The following is a 14137-nucleotide window of genomic DNA, read 5'->3' on the forward strand; positions in this document are numbered from 1 at the left end:
AAAAAAACTAGAAATCCTTCACTGACTAAATTTAGAGCAATGTATACATATATACAAAAATTGTAATGTTTTCGAAAATTATGTCTTACCATCAACAAGGCCATGTATGGTGTTCAAATGCATTTGCATAACTTGCAATTCAACTGATTCGTAAGGGCATTTCGCACACATTAAAGTCACCGCTATAAAAAAAATAAAACAAAATTACAAAAATTTGTATAGCAAAAATAGCTTATCAACTTTAGTAAACAAAATAAGAAACTTTTTTTCGATTAATATAAAATCATAAATAAAAAATTAATTATAATAACCTAACCTACCTTTTTGTTCAATCAGATTCAAATGCTCAATGGGCGTGTGATCCACAACAACTACAAAATAAATTTGTTTCAATAATTATGTACATGAAAATTTGTTATTTCACAATTTCAATATTATTAACAGTTTTACCTTTGTCTCCCTTAGCTTGAATCATATCCCTCGTTGGTATACGTTTATGCACCGCGCGATAGTGGCGAATCAGCGCACGCTTCGTATTATACAAATTAGTGCACATTTCACAGCGGTATGGAGCTAAACCTGAACACGAACACGAAATTTGTAAAATCAATATGGGCAAATACAAAACAAAAAAATAATAATAATAATTTCTAAAAATTGCGGAAATATTGAACCTACCACGATGCACGAACATGTGATTTTCAAATTGATATTGACTTAAAAACTTTTTATTGCAGTGTACACAATATGGCTGATAATTGCTGCTGTGTACCGCTGCGCCACCACCAGCCTCAACGCCCGCATTAAGCTGTTGATCCTGTAACATATCGTCGAAATCGTCATCACTTGTGAGAAGCAAATCTTGAAAGTCCGTGCCATCATCCTCTTCATTCTCTTCGTCTTCATTTTCGTCTTCCTCGAAATCTTCGAAAAGCGCATCGTTAAAAACAAAATCCAATTCGCTATTATCTATGGTTGTGTCCGTTTCAACCACTTGCGGTATGGCATCCGATGGTATTTGTGGACAAGCATAACCGGCCATTACCGTTACAGCTTGCTGTTGCATGACATTGACATCGCTCGCATTAACAGTCGTTGTAGCTAGCGGCACTGTGCTGGTGCTGGAAATTGACGACGCTGCTGGTATATCCATTATAATGTCCGGCGCTGGCTGATTCATTTGCATGTTCAGTTGCATAGAAGCGGCTTGAGCTTCCGCCACGGCAGCGTCGACAATTGCTTGTGCGTCAATTACACTGGCATCAACAGTGCTATTATAATTGTTGTTGTGAGCGATATTTGTTGCATTGATTATGGTGTTTACATTATTATTATCATGTTGAGGCATGTGATATTGAAATGTATTGTGTTTTAGTAAACTTGTACCCGGCGCAGACATTTCTATTACGCCGGTTGTAGCTGCGCCAACGCCAACTGATGCATCTATGCCATTGACCTCTTCCAAACCGTGTTGTCTATAGTGTTCCTTGAGTTTTTCGCGCCAATAAAATGTTTTTGAACACTTTTTGCAATTTAAACCTTTGGGATAATCTGGGCGTAACGTTTTACCACCACGCTGTTTGTTTAGTGATTCTGGCGGTGACATATCGGGTGCCGTTAAAACTGCTGATTCATCTAAAATTTTAAATAGAAATATACATGTGATTTTATAAGAAACGAAAAAAATATATATATTTATAATGAGGTTCTACCGATTGTCGGTCGTAATTGCACTTCGGTCGCCTCTTCTTGATGCTGACTCAAATAATGGCGGCGTAAGTGCGACTTTATACGTGTTTCGAAGAGACACAAATCACATGCGTATATATGTTTAAGATCGCCAAATTTTTCATTCGGTCTCACTTTATTTTTCGGTTGCAGTTGTTTTTGTGTCGGCTGCAGCTTGTGTTTGGTTTTGTAATGTTGTGTTAAATCAATCTTAAAGAATGTGTAAAAAGTGCACTGGTCGCAAAAGAAGTGCGGTATTTCTGCAAATAAGAATACCGTTATGAAGGCATTTATCATAGTATTATTTCAAAATTGATTCCAAAATACTAACCATTATGCGTTAGCATGTGAGTTTTAAGTTGATCTTGTGTCTGAAAGTTACTGGTGCAAATCTTACACTTAATACGCTTAGCGGCAACTAAACTATTTACAGATATTATTGAGGGTGGCGGCAATTCATCTTCAATATTTTGTAACGCTGTGAAATTGTATAAATTAGAGTTTGTAGTTTTAGCTGAAAACAATTAGCTTACTTTGAACTGTGGTCTCAGGTCCCATCGAAATAGATGCCAGACTGGAGAGAGATAAATCATTACCACCAACATTTTCTTCTATTATAATATCATCAACATCCATATCCATAGTGACCGTTTGTTCAGCATCGCCAGTTTGTTGCACTTGCATAATATTGTCCAAGACCAAACCGTTTTCCAATGTTACACCATCATCCGCAGTATTAATGTATTCGATGACAACACCTGAAATAGGTAAACTTGTTAGAAATTTTGCTTTTAAGTATATGATTTTACGAAAACAAGTACCGTTGCCCATAACTTCCTCCACTGTACCATCTGCCATAACGATAAATTCATTTCCTACGCTTAACTCATTTGCGGTTATATTGAATTGATCTGTGCCATACTGGTGCAAATCCTTCGTTATGCTAGATCTATGCTCGTGCAATTCAGCAGGCACATCAACAGCAGTTGCAGCTGCGGCCGCTTCAACATATGCCGCTGCCGCTGATCCATTACTACTGGCAGGTGTTAGAAATAACTTCATATCTAATTCCTCTTCCGGTACTGTGTATTTGGTTTGATTCAAGTACTCTTCGTTTATTTGTGTGTTGTGTATTTTCTCCATTTCTTGTGTTATTGGATCTTCGCTATCGATTTCTTGCTCTTTTTTTACAGGCTGTTTGGTTTTTGGTTTTAACTGATCGCGCGTCGCTTGAGTGTTATGCGCTAATTTATAATGATCAAATAGCAAAGTTCTCTTCTTGCATTCAAAACTACACAGTTCACAGCAATAAGAAATTATATCTGAAGTAATATAACATATTAGTAAAATAACTCGGCATAGTTTCTATGACAAATTTATTACCCAAATGCAATTTGATGTGTTCTTTTAATGTTTTCTTTGTTTCGACTTTCTCATTGCATATTTTACACCGAAAGCGCATTTTTGTCGCATCCGACTCCTTAAATAAGCAAAAACACAAATTAATAAGGTGTAGTATATATATCATAATTGTTTTTACTTACCACACCGTCTTCTAACCCCGCGCTTTTGTGCCCATCTTCGTCCATAATACCATTTTTACGCTGAACTTTGTGTTTTTTAAGTTGCATATCAGTATTTTCACTTAATTTTTGACGTAAAATTTCATGCGCTTCAAGTGCATTTCGTATAAAATTGTAAGACACTTGCAAGGATGCACTACATTCAGTACATATGTAAATTGGAAAATTCAATTTTTCACTATCATCATTATCGCCCAAACGTGTACAGTAACGCAAGCATTCCATAAAGCTGACGGGCTTTTCGTCCGTATCGGTATCTTCTAAGAATATTGGGGAATCGAGTTTGTAAAATTCGGCATCGGAAGCAAGGCACGTTCTACAAACGAGCCTGTAATCCCTTGGCGCCGTTCTTTCCAGCACGATGTCAGCGTCCATTATATGGCGTCAAACTTATGGTGCAGATTGTACTTTACTGTTTACCTAAATGCTTTATAATTTCAACAACTTCATATAGAAACCGATAAAATTTAGAAAATTACTCCGAAGTCCAATATGAATAAAATATTGTTTTGCATGGTAAAAAAAAAAGACGCACAAATTTACAATTTTCACAACTCTTTTTTTCTACTTTGAGAATTCATTAACTGTCAAATGAATGAATAGAGAAGATGCGAAAAGGAAAAGAACAATCATATCAAAAAATGATTGCCAACGTCAATATTTTCGTATTGTTACCCAGCCGGCCACGACTACCGAAACTCTGTAAAATCTGTATCTATACTGAATATTTATAGTAATAGATCTAATTAAAAACAGGTGTGTGTGGTTATGGCGAAACTTAAATTATGAAGTGTGTAAGTAAATTTTAATAAATCATTCAAATTAAAAAATATTTTTAATTTCAAATTACTATACACACTATTTGTCATAAATGTAATTTGAAAAATGCTTAAACAAAAAGCTGCAAATCCTGTGTATGCAGCACTCAGCATTTCATTGATTCAAGGACTAGCAGATACGAATACAACACAACGCTTAGTAGTATGTATTTACTTTGACAACTAACATCCTAAGAAATTATATACATCTAAATAAAAAAATAAACACCCAAAACTTTGTTTAATCATAAGTATATTTTATAAATATTATTTTTATTAAGGAAAATAATACATTCATATGTTCTTTTATTTTTATTTTTATTACGAAAACTAGAATAAAAATATAAAGAGACTGCAATTATGATAAGGTTTATTTAAAAAATCAGTAAATAATGAATATGCACCGAGTTTAACGATTTTTTTTGCCCATATTGACTAATTTTATAATAAATTATATATAATCATTTTTGAGTAAAAAAAATTATAAATATAATTATTTTTTAACCAAAAAAAAAATTAAAATCAAAAATATTTATTATTTACTAATTAAAACCTGAACTATATACTTTCTTCAATTACAAAACGACGAACACTACACATTTTGAACTAAACGCAAGTTTTACTTTGAGCAAAAAATAAAATAAAAACCACAAATGAATAATTATTTGATTTTTTTTTTTTTTGTCAAAAGTAATGTTTATATATGATTTATCATGTATGCTAATCATTATAATTGAACAAAATCATACAAATCCGAAATTAATCAAAATTCATGTAAATGCTTAGACCGCCGAAAATTGGATTTAAATGAATTTTTGTTGTATTTCTACACTAAGTTATTGATATTTTCAGTTAAAAATTACCATTATTTACTTTCTCTGAAATACAAAAATTAATAAATACCAATAATAATATATCCAAGTTTTTGTTTTCTCATGCTAAATCTCAATCGCTTGCATCATTGTTCTCTTCAGGCAAATCATTCATGAATTCAACATCCATAGTATCAATGGTAGTACGATTCAACTCAAAATCATTAATGTCAAAAGAACTGCCTTCATTCACAAGACCCGTCAGCTGTTTATCGTCATGAAACAATAATTTCAGCAAGCGACGGTTTTTACGATAAACAGAAGACTTGAAAAAATGAGAAAATAAAACATAATAAACTTTAGTAACACGAATTTTTAGAAGAGTGCTTAGAATTACTCGTAAAATATCCGCTTTGATGCGTGTACCGCAAACTAAAATAACGAGTGGCTGCGCTGCAGCTATACGTTGTGATAGTATTTCTAATGTGCTCCAAATAAAATTACTTGTTATATAACGACACATACGTAGATTGATACGTTTCAATTTGGTACATTTAATTATGAGCGGTAGTAAATGTTGATCTCTAATACGTAGGGAATAATGTAAGCTGATCTCTTCCAAATCACTCAGTTTTGTAACAAGTTGGACAACTTGTTCTGATCCGTTGTATGCATAATCTCCTAACCATAAGGTACGTAATTTGTGCAAACGTACAATTCTAGCCACGGTTGGAAGCATTAGGTATGTTTCACCAGTCAATTTTAACTCGCGTAAGTTATCAGCATGATGTTCGACAAGAGCATTATAAAAACGGATTGTAATCTGAAAAATAAATAAAAATAATATTTACTATATTATGAATCTTTTAATGAATGTATTTACCGGCGAGTTGGAGTGATGTACCTCCAATGACCTTAATTTTGGTAATTTGACAATATATTCAATGAAACCCGACAATTTTATTGTATCCAAATTTTTACACAAATATACAATTGTTTCCGTAGGACGAATGCATTTACGTATGTCTAAGTAGCTTAGGTGTAAATGACGACAACACTGAGAAAATTCATCGTTGGAAATGTTCCAACACTCGTATAAACTTAATCTTTCCAATTTTCGGAAACACTTTAAATATGTGCCCTTTAGCAGATGATTGCGGGCCAAACCGAGTACTTTGAGATTGGGTAATTTAAGGAAGCATTTCAAATGTATGTCTTTTAAATTACATCGATACATTTCCAATTCGCCTATATAACTTAGTTGTAACGAAGTAAGAAACGTCCTATATTGCACCGGCATCCATTTGATAATATGTAGGCTTTTTATACGTAAGCGGAATTCTTTCAAAAAGGCACATATGTTCCTTATAGACTTAAAGCCTTGGTATTCTTTTGCAATTACAAATCGTTCCATATATATATCCGCGGTTTTAAGAAACTGACGCTGCTCCCGGGTTGAAAATTGCAAAAGCTCTTCCAAATAAAACGTTCGTTGTAAACGTGAACAAATCATATATGTGAAGATCTTATCCAAACGTGAATGACATAACGATAGACGTAATTGCTGACGCAAGTCAAGATGTTGAAAAATCCTTTCCAAACAGTAATCGTTTAAAGTAAGTAAATTCACATTGTTGCTGGATTTCGCAAATAAACTTTCGATTAAATAAGGTTGCTCCCAACCTGGGCATGACTGCACTTTAACACGTTGGTGGTTGATTGTATGATATTTCTGTTTTAAAGCACTAAAAAATATGGCTAATTGCAATAATTTTTCAAAAAAAAAACACACACACTAGCTTTGCTTACGCGCCTGCGTCTTTCGCATTTTGGTGATGTATAATGCATTGTGTTGGAAAGGATCGAGTTTTTCCATACAATATTTCCACATTTATAAGTTGGCCAAATTTAGAAAAATGTTGCTCTATCCTTACCGATTTAAGCTAAGAATTATATTGGTATTTATTTTTAATGTGGGAGAATTGATTTCGAAAATAATTGTTACAAATTTGCAACAAACTAATGATAATAAAATTACCTGTTTAGGCAGCTTAGCAATTCTTAATTTATAAACTGGTACATTATTATCTGCGTACGTCACTTTTTTTTTATGACCGTAGAATTTGCCAGCTATAAGCATAAATTTGCTATTAAATTAAAAATTGATTGTATAACATAAATATTACCTTCTCTGTTTTGCATTTTCAGCTAATTATTATTATTATTAGCATACAAGTAATTAGGTTACATAAATATCAAGTTACATAAGTATACAAGTATACAGTTACAGATTACATGACTGAAATCAAAAAATGTAATGATAAATGAGATTTGCATTTATTAAATTTGCATGGCATATATTTGCAGATGTAAACAGGTACGCGCTTCCATGTTTTTGGTTTGTTTATTTTAACGAGACCCAACCGGGTTTTTACCTGGTTTTATTGCGGCATGACCTTCACGAAACGTATTTCTTAAGCTTAAGCTTTATTATTGTATTGTTTGAACGTTCCGTTTCAGGCTATACCTGAAATATTCTTTTGATCTCAAATCCTCTAAACATCCATAAAATTTTTGAAACAACTAGAAAAGTTATATAAAATATATCTAAGTTTTGCATTATACAAAAAAAAAATACTTAAGTTTATTCGCACCTTTAGAGCATTTTATTATTTAAAAATGCACTAATTCTAACGGGGCCTTTCAACAAACAATATATGTTGTCTAGACTGTATTTTGGTTGTGATTGCCAATAGTTGTCTAAATAATTATTCTAAATAATCAGCTGTCATTTGGAGGTTTGACAGCTCTGTCTTTATTTCTAAAAAAAAAAAATTGAAAGGCAATGTACCGGATGTTTTTATTAGCTGACTCAAAGTAGCAATTAAAACAACAAAACTAAACCAAAGATACTACAAATACATGTATATGTGTACGTTTCAATTATTGGAAGTCTTCAACCATTCATCCAAAAGTGTTGATTTTTTTTATACATTTTCATAAATTTTTATTGTCCTCATGATATTTGCTTCAATTATATTTCGTGTCATGATTTCAGATAAACGCTTTCTATAACTCGAATATGCCTCGGCGATGCCACTTTGCCAAATTCCCTTGAAATAGACTTGACAGTTGGTTGGCCATAATTATTGCCTGTGTAAGTCCAGCATTAATAAAGAAGGGAGCGACTATTGTGAACTGTTATTTATGCAGGTACAAATTTTAACGTAAATATGTTGTTATTTTTGAGAAATGGTTTCGAAAAGTGAGAAAGGATAATCCAGATGCTGCTGTTGTTGGATATTTAAATGAATGTTTCAAAATAATTCATTTACTTTTTGACCATCCATCTACTAACACTATCAATACAGTATGTCCGTTTTTGATATTTTGGATTTGCGTAATTACCCGCGCAATTCCGTTGATATACCTTCAACTAACTGTATTGAACATTTTGATGTTGCAGAAATTGTTGACAATCTAAATTATTTTATCAAAGATAATAGAGCATATACAGAAGATAATGTTTTGGTATACAATATATTCATATACAGCATACCCAAAAAGGTAAGTGGCTTTAATTAGTGTAAATAAGTGTTCGCTAAATTGATTATTAATTATTATTTTATATCTATAGTTCACACAAAACTATATACAGAATTATTTCTCAAAATTCGGTAAATTACTGGATGTAAAAATTGTCGTTGACCGAAAGAGCTTTCAGCATGAAGCGCCCAATATGTGGTTTGTGCACTTTGCTGAACCGGAAAGCGCCTGCAGGTAAAATATTCAAATTAATATTTTAAATGCTTAACGATATGTAATCTTTTTTTCCTTTTTTAGCGTGCTGATAAAATTTTATCATCGATTTCAAGGCATACGTATCGGTGTTAAGGCAGCGAACAGTTGGAATCAGCCCCATCCAGAAAGAGCTTGTAGTGTTTTGTCATACGATAGCTGGTTTAAGCCAACAATTGCATCAATACCGACAAATGGCACAAATATACTTTCCTTGAATGACGATTGTTTGGATATAATTTTCGGTATGTTGGAGTTAAAAAATAAAGTTCGTTTTGCACGTGTATGCGACCGCTTCCACGATATTTTTCAAATATATTGCAAACGCGAATTCAAATGCTTCGATGTGAGTAATTTGCATGGATTGACACTATGGGAAATACGTGATTTTTTTCGTTTTGCTGGCGGACATATTGAAGAATTAGTAGGCAGACTACCGTTCAAAAATCGCTTACGAATTGTCAAATTTATCACAAAATATTGTGCAAAGTTGCGTCTGAATCTGAATGATCGTAAAAAGCGTGCAGAATGTGTGAAAATGTTGGCACGTTATATACAAATGGTGAATAATTAATGTTGCCAACGGATAGAATCCTAATTATTTTCATCAGTCAATTTTAAAAATTTCGTATCTCAACGGTAAAAGGAAAAACAGTAACATACGGAAATGATTAACAAAAGTAGAAAACTTGGATAAACCGTGTTGCCCGATCGTTATTAAAATTATTTGAAAATACTGAACACATTTATTGCCAAATTATATATAACAAAACAAGTTTGTTAAATTAACTTTATATTATTACGTTTTTGCCCATAACATAAGTATAATGACGTTGACTGATAGATTATAAGTTATTTATTTACAAAGTTCATATATTTAACAATTTTTTATATGCTTATTTTATTTATAATGACACTTTATATTATATTCACTATTACCTGAGCAAATCTGTTTCTATACACTTATTTGTATATAAATAAGTAAATACTAAATAATATAAAAATATATTGAAAACAATGGAAATATTTTAATTTTATTTAATTTTTAATTAATTAAGGTAGCTATTACGGTTTACAACCCAACTGTAATTGGTTGAAGCTCAGAATTTCAACTCAACTCGACAAAAAATTTCGGTTGAAGTGTTGTCAAACTTGCACTTTTTGGGTATTTAGTTTTCAACTCTGTGCGGGTTGAACAGGGTATCGAAAATTTTCAACTGCTAACAAAGAGTTGTGGTTAAATATTAATGAATTTAAAATAAAAATATTAATAGAAAGTGGAAATTAAACTTGTTTATTTATAATTTCAAACTAATTTAATTATTTATTATGTACAAATTCATAGAAAGGTGAAAATTGTTGAGCTCGTGAGGTCAAATCGCCAAACTGGACGAAACAAACTACAATTTGAAAACATTGAAATAATCTATTACTCCTACGAGTAAATTGAAATTTTTGCTCCTCTTCAGTCATCGGTGTTTTTAGAAATTTAGTTGATAATAAAACTGTGCTTTACCTGTTGGTAGGAAATTCGAATGGAATTGAGTGCTTCAATTCAACTGAGTTGGACCGAGTACTTAGATTACGCCATTTTTTTATAGTTACTTTTCAATTTAAATTTAGCAATTGTTACAAAAACAAATTGCACTAAACCGCCATTTTGTGACGTTATTATTTTGAGCAGAGAAGAAGAAGCATATAAAACCATGTCAAATGTAAACAGTTGTACAAAATATATTGATTGTGAACACTAAAGTGTGCAGTGGCACTTTGCAATAACTAATATGCAAATTAATCACTAAAAATAAGTTTTAGTTCACTTTTCATTCAAATATAAAGATTCCCAAGAATTGGCGTTTTTTTAGCTAAATTAATTTAATTATAATTTTTTTCATTATAATTTCACTTAAATACATCATAACTGTTATATACATATATTATACATAGCATTGTGGTATAAATTTGTTAAATAAATAGGAAAACAATTTATGGTAAAAAAATCGACCCTCTCTAATGTACAGGCTGTGACGAAATTTTATTTCCAAATTTATGGACGTCTATATATTGTTTTTGTGATTACAATAACATTTTGTAATTTTGATTTATTGAAATGAAAAGCCAAGAATTTAAAAGGCGGCATGACCTTGACGTAATATCTTGTTTTGAATAAAGGATGCTTAAGCTTTATTATTGTATTCTTTGAGCAATGCTTTTAAAACTGGTTATTACCTGACATAATCTTTTATTTGAGTTACATTTATCACGGTTATCTGAAAATAACTCGATGTCGAACTTGAGAAAACTTTTAAGACAACAACAAAAATAATTTCCCAATTTCTTTAAATTATAMAATATATATTTAAATTTTTTATATTTTCGATGTCTTTAGAATTTTAAACTTTTATTATATACAAAAAACCACCCAACTTTATTTGTGCTTTTACAAAGGAGACAGCACTGTTCGTTAATTACATTGGGTAAATCCCAGCTGATGCGAGTAAACAACCTATTATTGTGAACTAACACTTATTTAGGTAAAAATTTGTACGTAAAAATTATTTTTGAAAAAAAAAGTAAGAAATTGAAAGGTGAGAAAGGATAATTTAGGGGCTGCTGTTGCTGCTGCCGTTGTCCCTGCCAGTGCCGTTAGTATTTAAGGATGTGAATGTTTCGAAATAATTTATTCAACTTTTGCACGTCTATCTGCTAACACTATCAATATGTCCGTTTTTGATGTTTTAGCATTACGCGAGTACTCCCGCGCTTCATTTATGATGTCCTCAGTCTTCACAGCTGAAAATTTTGCGATTCCGGAAGATGTAGACAATCAAAATTTCTCTATGAAACATAATAAAGCTTATACAGAAGACAATGTGCTGGTTTACAATATATTTGTATACAGCATACCAAAACATGTAAGTTGCAGTAATTAGTGTAGATTTAACTGCTGTTGGAGTTAAGTATACGTTGAATTATTTATTAATTAATATTTCATATCTTTAGTTTACAGAAAACGATGTACGCGTCTATTTTACAAGTTTTGGTAATGTGATTGATGTAAAACTTGTCCCGGACAAAAAGAAATCTCGGCGTGCAGCGCCCAAAGTAGGGTTTGTGAACTTTTCGGATCCGGAAAGTGCCGCCAGGTAAATAAATAGAATAATGGAATCTCTTAAATGAAGCTTTATATGTAACCTTATCTCTTTTTTTTAGCGCCCTGGGAAAGAATAGTCATCGCTTGCAAGGCTGGCGTATCGGTGTGAAAGCTGGTGACAGCTGGAATCAGCCCAATGCAGAAAAAGCATGTAGTGTTAAGGTACGCAATAGCTGGTTTCAGCCCACTATTACATCAGTACCGACAGATGGCACCAATTTTACTTCGTTGAATGATGATTGTCTCGAAATAATTTTCGGTTTGTTGGAGTTGAAAGAGCAAGTACGTTTTGCACGTGTATGTCAGCGCTTCCACGACATTTTCCAAATGCATTGCAAACGCGAATTCAAAAACTTCGATTTGAGTAAAATGTGTAATATGACGTTATGGGAAATTCGTGATTTCTTTCGTTTTGCTGGTGAAAATATTGAAAGCATATACGGCAGTGTGCCGTATAAAAATCGCAAGCGAATTGTTGAATTTATCAGAACATTTTGTACAAAGCTAAAAATTATTAAACTGGATGATAGTAAAATGCATGGAGACTGCTTGAAGAAACTATTGCGTCGTTTTCCACATTTGCAAGCCTTGACGCTACGTGATTGTGCTTTAACTGACCTCTCCATAGAGACCATGACACATTTAAAGTATTTAGAAACTCTCGAACTCCCGGAAAATTATGAATTGACAGGTAATATATACATAACTACAATTAACGTTTTACGTTTGTAAATAATATTTAATATTTTTTTTAACTAAACGATTTGCAGGTAAATCCCTAAGCAAACTGACACAATTGAAGGTACTGAACTTATACGGTTGTTGTAATATACAAACCTCACATTTGGTCGATATTTGTGAATCACTGCCAAACTTAAAATGTCTGGACATACGCCGTTGTGAACGGCTATCGCCCGCACTTTTCGACGTTATGATAGAACATTGCAAAGAGCTGGAAATTTTAAAAATGTCCTGCCCGGAGTTTCCATATGAACGTGTCGCATTACTGCCACGACTAAAGCAGCTAGAATTGCTTTATAACTCTCTCTACGGTACATCACAGAAGCGTCTCTTGGCTGAACTTGTCGCCCACAAGGCTAATCAATTGGAGATTTTGAAAATTGTTGCCAAAAATACAATTACTGTCGAGCATATTGATCTAATATCGGAGTTGAGACAGTTGAAAGTACTGTTTGTCGCCAACAATCCGGCAGTGAACGATGATGCACTCGATGCATTTTGTAAATTGCAACAACTCGAAGAGTTGACAATCAAAGGCTGCGGTAACATAACAAATCGCGCACTTTTGCGGCTGGTGAAAAGCTGCAAACAACTACGTCAGTTAAACATACAGTTTTGCAAAAAAATAACCATAGACTTTCTGCTAGAAACTATACGCACATTAAAAGCTACAGAACAACGCAAGAAAACATTACAGCTCATAGTGTATGGTACATCTATGGATTACTATGGTGTGGCTGAGGTGTGTATTAATCTTAAAATTCTCTAAATTTACAACAACTTACTCTAATATTTGATACTTTCTTACAGTGTGAAGAATACAAAGAAGCTGCAGCGCAGTCTTTGGTTAAAGTTATCTTTCATGCTTCAAATAAGGATTTAGGTTTAGAAGAAGGCATAGACATTTATGATATCTGGGATGGAGAGCATTGGTTTGACAATGATGACGATCTAACCGATGATGATATTGATGACGACGATGACTTACATTTTCCTGATTCGGATATGGACGATGATGACATCAATTTCGTTTACGATATATTAGGAGTATATCCACCTGGTCACGGTTAGTACATTTTGGCAACGACACTTTGAATAACAATATTTGAATATGTACTTTTTATGCACTTAACAGATATCAATGATATTATTTGGTGAATTCATACATAAAAGGACTACATGCACTATAATTTATTAATGTTTAATAATGTACAATTTTTACGTTTTTATGTTTATTCGAAATAAAATTGAATTTTTCTAGTTATGAAATAAGTGAAAATATTGAAAAAAAATTTGCCTAAGTTTTTTATATTACACTAAATAGTTTTATAGCTGGTAGAAAACGCATATATCGTGTTCTAAAGAACACGCTCGCTTAATTAAAGTTTATTTTAACGTAATTAGCAAGTCAATTATGCGCTCAAATATAACTATATATACAAAAATTATAAAAAAAAAATTATTTTCGTTAAATTTCGCATTTATTTTAAATTACTAATAGTA

At 32.3% G+C, this 14137-nt stretch overlaps 4 protein-coding genes across 7 annotated transcripts in view; 2 read left to right on the forward strand and 2 right to left on the reverse strand.

The window, feature by feature from the left end:
- LOC108977063 overlaps positions 1 to 3833 on the reverse strand; it is a gene marked incomplete in the record, with an annotated part of 10293 nt that extends 6460 nt beyond the window's left edge. Inside the window, 10 exon segments of the mRNA XM_018946560.1 lie at positions 90 to 182; positions 321 to 371; positions 451 to 579; positions 679 to 1635; positions 1713 to 1988; positions 2060 to 2206; positions 2262 to 2486; positions 2550 to 3050; positions 3112 to 3208; positions 3273 to 3833. Of these exon segments, the coding sequence (XP_018802105.1) occupies positions 90 to 182; positions 321 to 371; positions 451 to 579; positions 679 to 1635; positions 1713 to 1988; positions 2060 to 2206; positions 2262 to 2486; positions 2550 to 3050; positions 3112 to 3208; positions 3273 to 3686 (2890 nt within the window).
- A 1013-nt stretch (positions 3834 to 4846) lies between these two features.
- LOC108977056 lies at positions 4847 to 7686 on the reverse strand. The gene is made up of 8 exons (XM_018946555.1): positions 7596 to 7686; positions 7377 to 7524; positions 7128 to 7240; positions 6980 to 7071; positions 6751 to 6884; positions 5825 to 6686; positions 5339 to 5764; positions 4847 to 5266 (listed from the first exon to the last, which is right to left on the reverse strand). Exons 3-8 carry the CDS (start codon positions 7141 to 7143, stop codon positions 5075 to 5077), a joined length of 1722 nt encoding a protein of 573 aa, XP_018802100.1. The 5' UTR covers positions 7144 to 7240; positions 7377 to 7524; positions 7596 to 7686; the 3' UTR covers positions 4847 to 5074.
- A 593-nt stretch (positions 7687 to 8279) lies between these two features.
- On the forward strand, positions 8280 to 9337 carry LOC108977060. The gene is made up of 3 exons (XM_018946556.1): positions 8280 to 8508; positions 8579 to 8721; positions 8785 to 9337. Exons 1-3 carry the CDS (start codon positions 8314 to 8316, stop codon positions 9311 to 9313), a joined length of 867 nt encoding a protein of 288 aa, XP_018802101.1. The 5' UTR covers positions 8280 to 8313; the 3' UTR covers positions 9314 to 9337.
- A 1891-nt stretch (positions 9338 to 11228) lies between these two features.
- LOC108977055 (F-box/LRR-repeat protein 7-like) lies at positions 11229 to 14108 on the forward strand. 4 transcript variants are annotated; one of them, XM_018946552.1, is made up of 7 exons: positions 11229 to 11384; positions 11482 to 11654; positions 11743 to 11885; positions 11953 to 12584; positions 12664 to 13376; positions 13445 to 13700; positions 13770 to 14107. In XM_018946552.1, exons 2-7 carry the CDS (start codon positions 11511 to 11513, stop codon positions 13790 to 13792), a joined length of 1911 nt encoding a protein of 636 aa, XP_018802097.1. In that variant the 5' UTR covers positions 11229 to 11384; positions 11482 to 11510; the 3' UTR covers positions 13793 to 14107. The 4 variants fall into 4 exon arrangements, with proteins under 4 accessions (XP_018802097.1, XP_018802098.1, XP_018802099.1 ...); XM_018946553.1 differs by having other exon boundaries at positions 11229 to 11327; XM_018946554.1 differs by having other exon boundaries at positions 11280 to 11312; positions 13770 to 14108.
- The last annotated feature ends 29 nt before the right edge of the window (positions 14109 to 14137 follow it).

This window comes from Bactrocera latifrons, unplaced genomic scaffold (genome assembly GCF_001853355.1).
Source record: "Bactrocera latifrons isolate USDA-ARS-PBARC rearing strain unplaced genomic scaffold, ASM185335v1 scaffold_83, whole genome shotgun sequence".
Lineage (NCBI taxonomy): Eukaryota > Metazoa > Arthropoda > Insecta > Diptera > Tephritidae > Bactrocera > Bactrocera latifrons.

What these genes read in the sequence shown, in the direction of transcription:
- LOC108977060 (XM_018946556.1), top strand. Translation starts at nt 8,314, where the DNA reads ATGTCCGTTTTTGATATTTTGGATTTGCGTAATTACCCGCGCAATTCC. An exon ending in TATACAGCATACCCAAAAAG is followed by an intron (nt 8,509 to 8,578) that starts GTAAGTGGCTTT and finishes TTATATCTATAG; the next exon opens with TTCACACAAAACTATATACA. An exon ending in GAACCGGAAAGCGCCTGCAG is followed by an intron (nt 8,722 to 8,784) that starts GTAAAATATTCA and finishes TTCCTTTTTTAG; the next exon opens with CGTGCTGATAAAATTTTATC.
- LOC108977055 (XM_018946551.1), top strand. Translation starts at nt 11,460, where the DNA reads ATGTCCGTTTTTGATGTTTTAGCATTACGCGAGTACTCCCGCGCTTCA. An exon ending in GATCCGGAAAGTGCCGCCAG is followed by an intron (nt 11,886 to 11,952) that starts GTAAATAAATAG and finishes TCTTTTTTTTAG; the next exon opens with CGCCCTGGGAAAGAATAGTC. An exon ending in ATTACTATGGTGTGGCTGAG is followed by an intron (nt 13,377 to 13,444) that starts GTGTGTATTAAT and finishes ACTTTCTTACAG; the next exon opens with TGTGAAGAATACAAAGAAGC.
- LOC108977056 (XM_018946555.1), bottom strand. An exon ending in TTGCTAAGCTGCCTAAACAG is followed by an intron (nt 6,885 to 6,979) that starts GTAATTTTATTA and finishes TATAATTCTTAG; the next exon opens with CTTAAATCGGTAAGGATAGA. An exon ending in TCAAAGCGGATATTTTACGA is followed by an intron (nt 5,267 to 5,338) that starts GTAATTCTAAGC and finishes CATTTTTTCAAG; the next exon opens with TCTTCTGTTTATCGTAAAAA.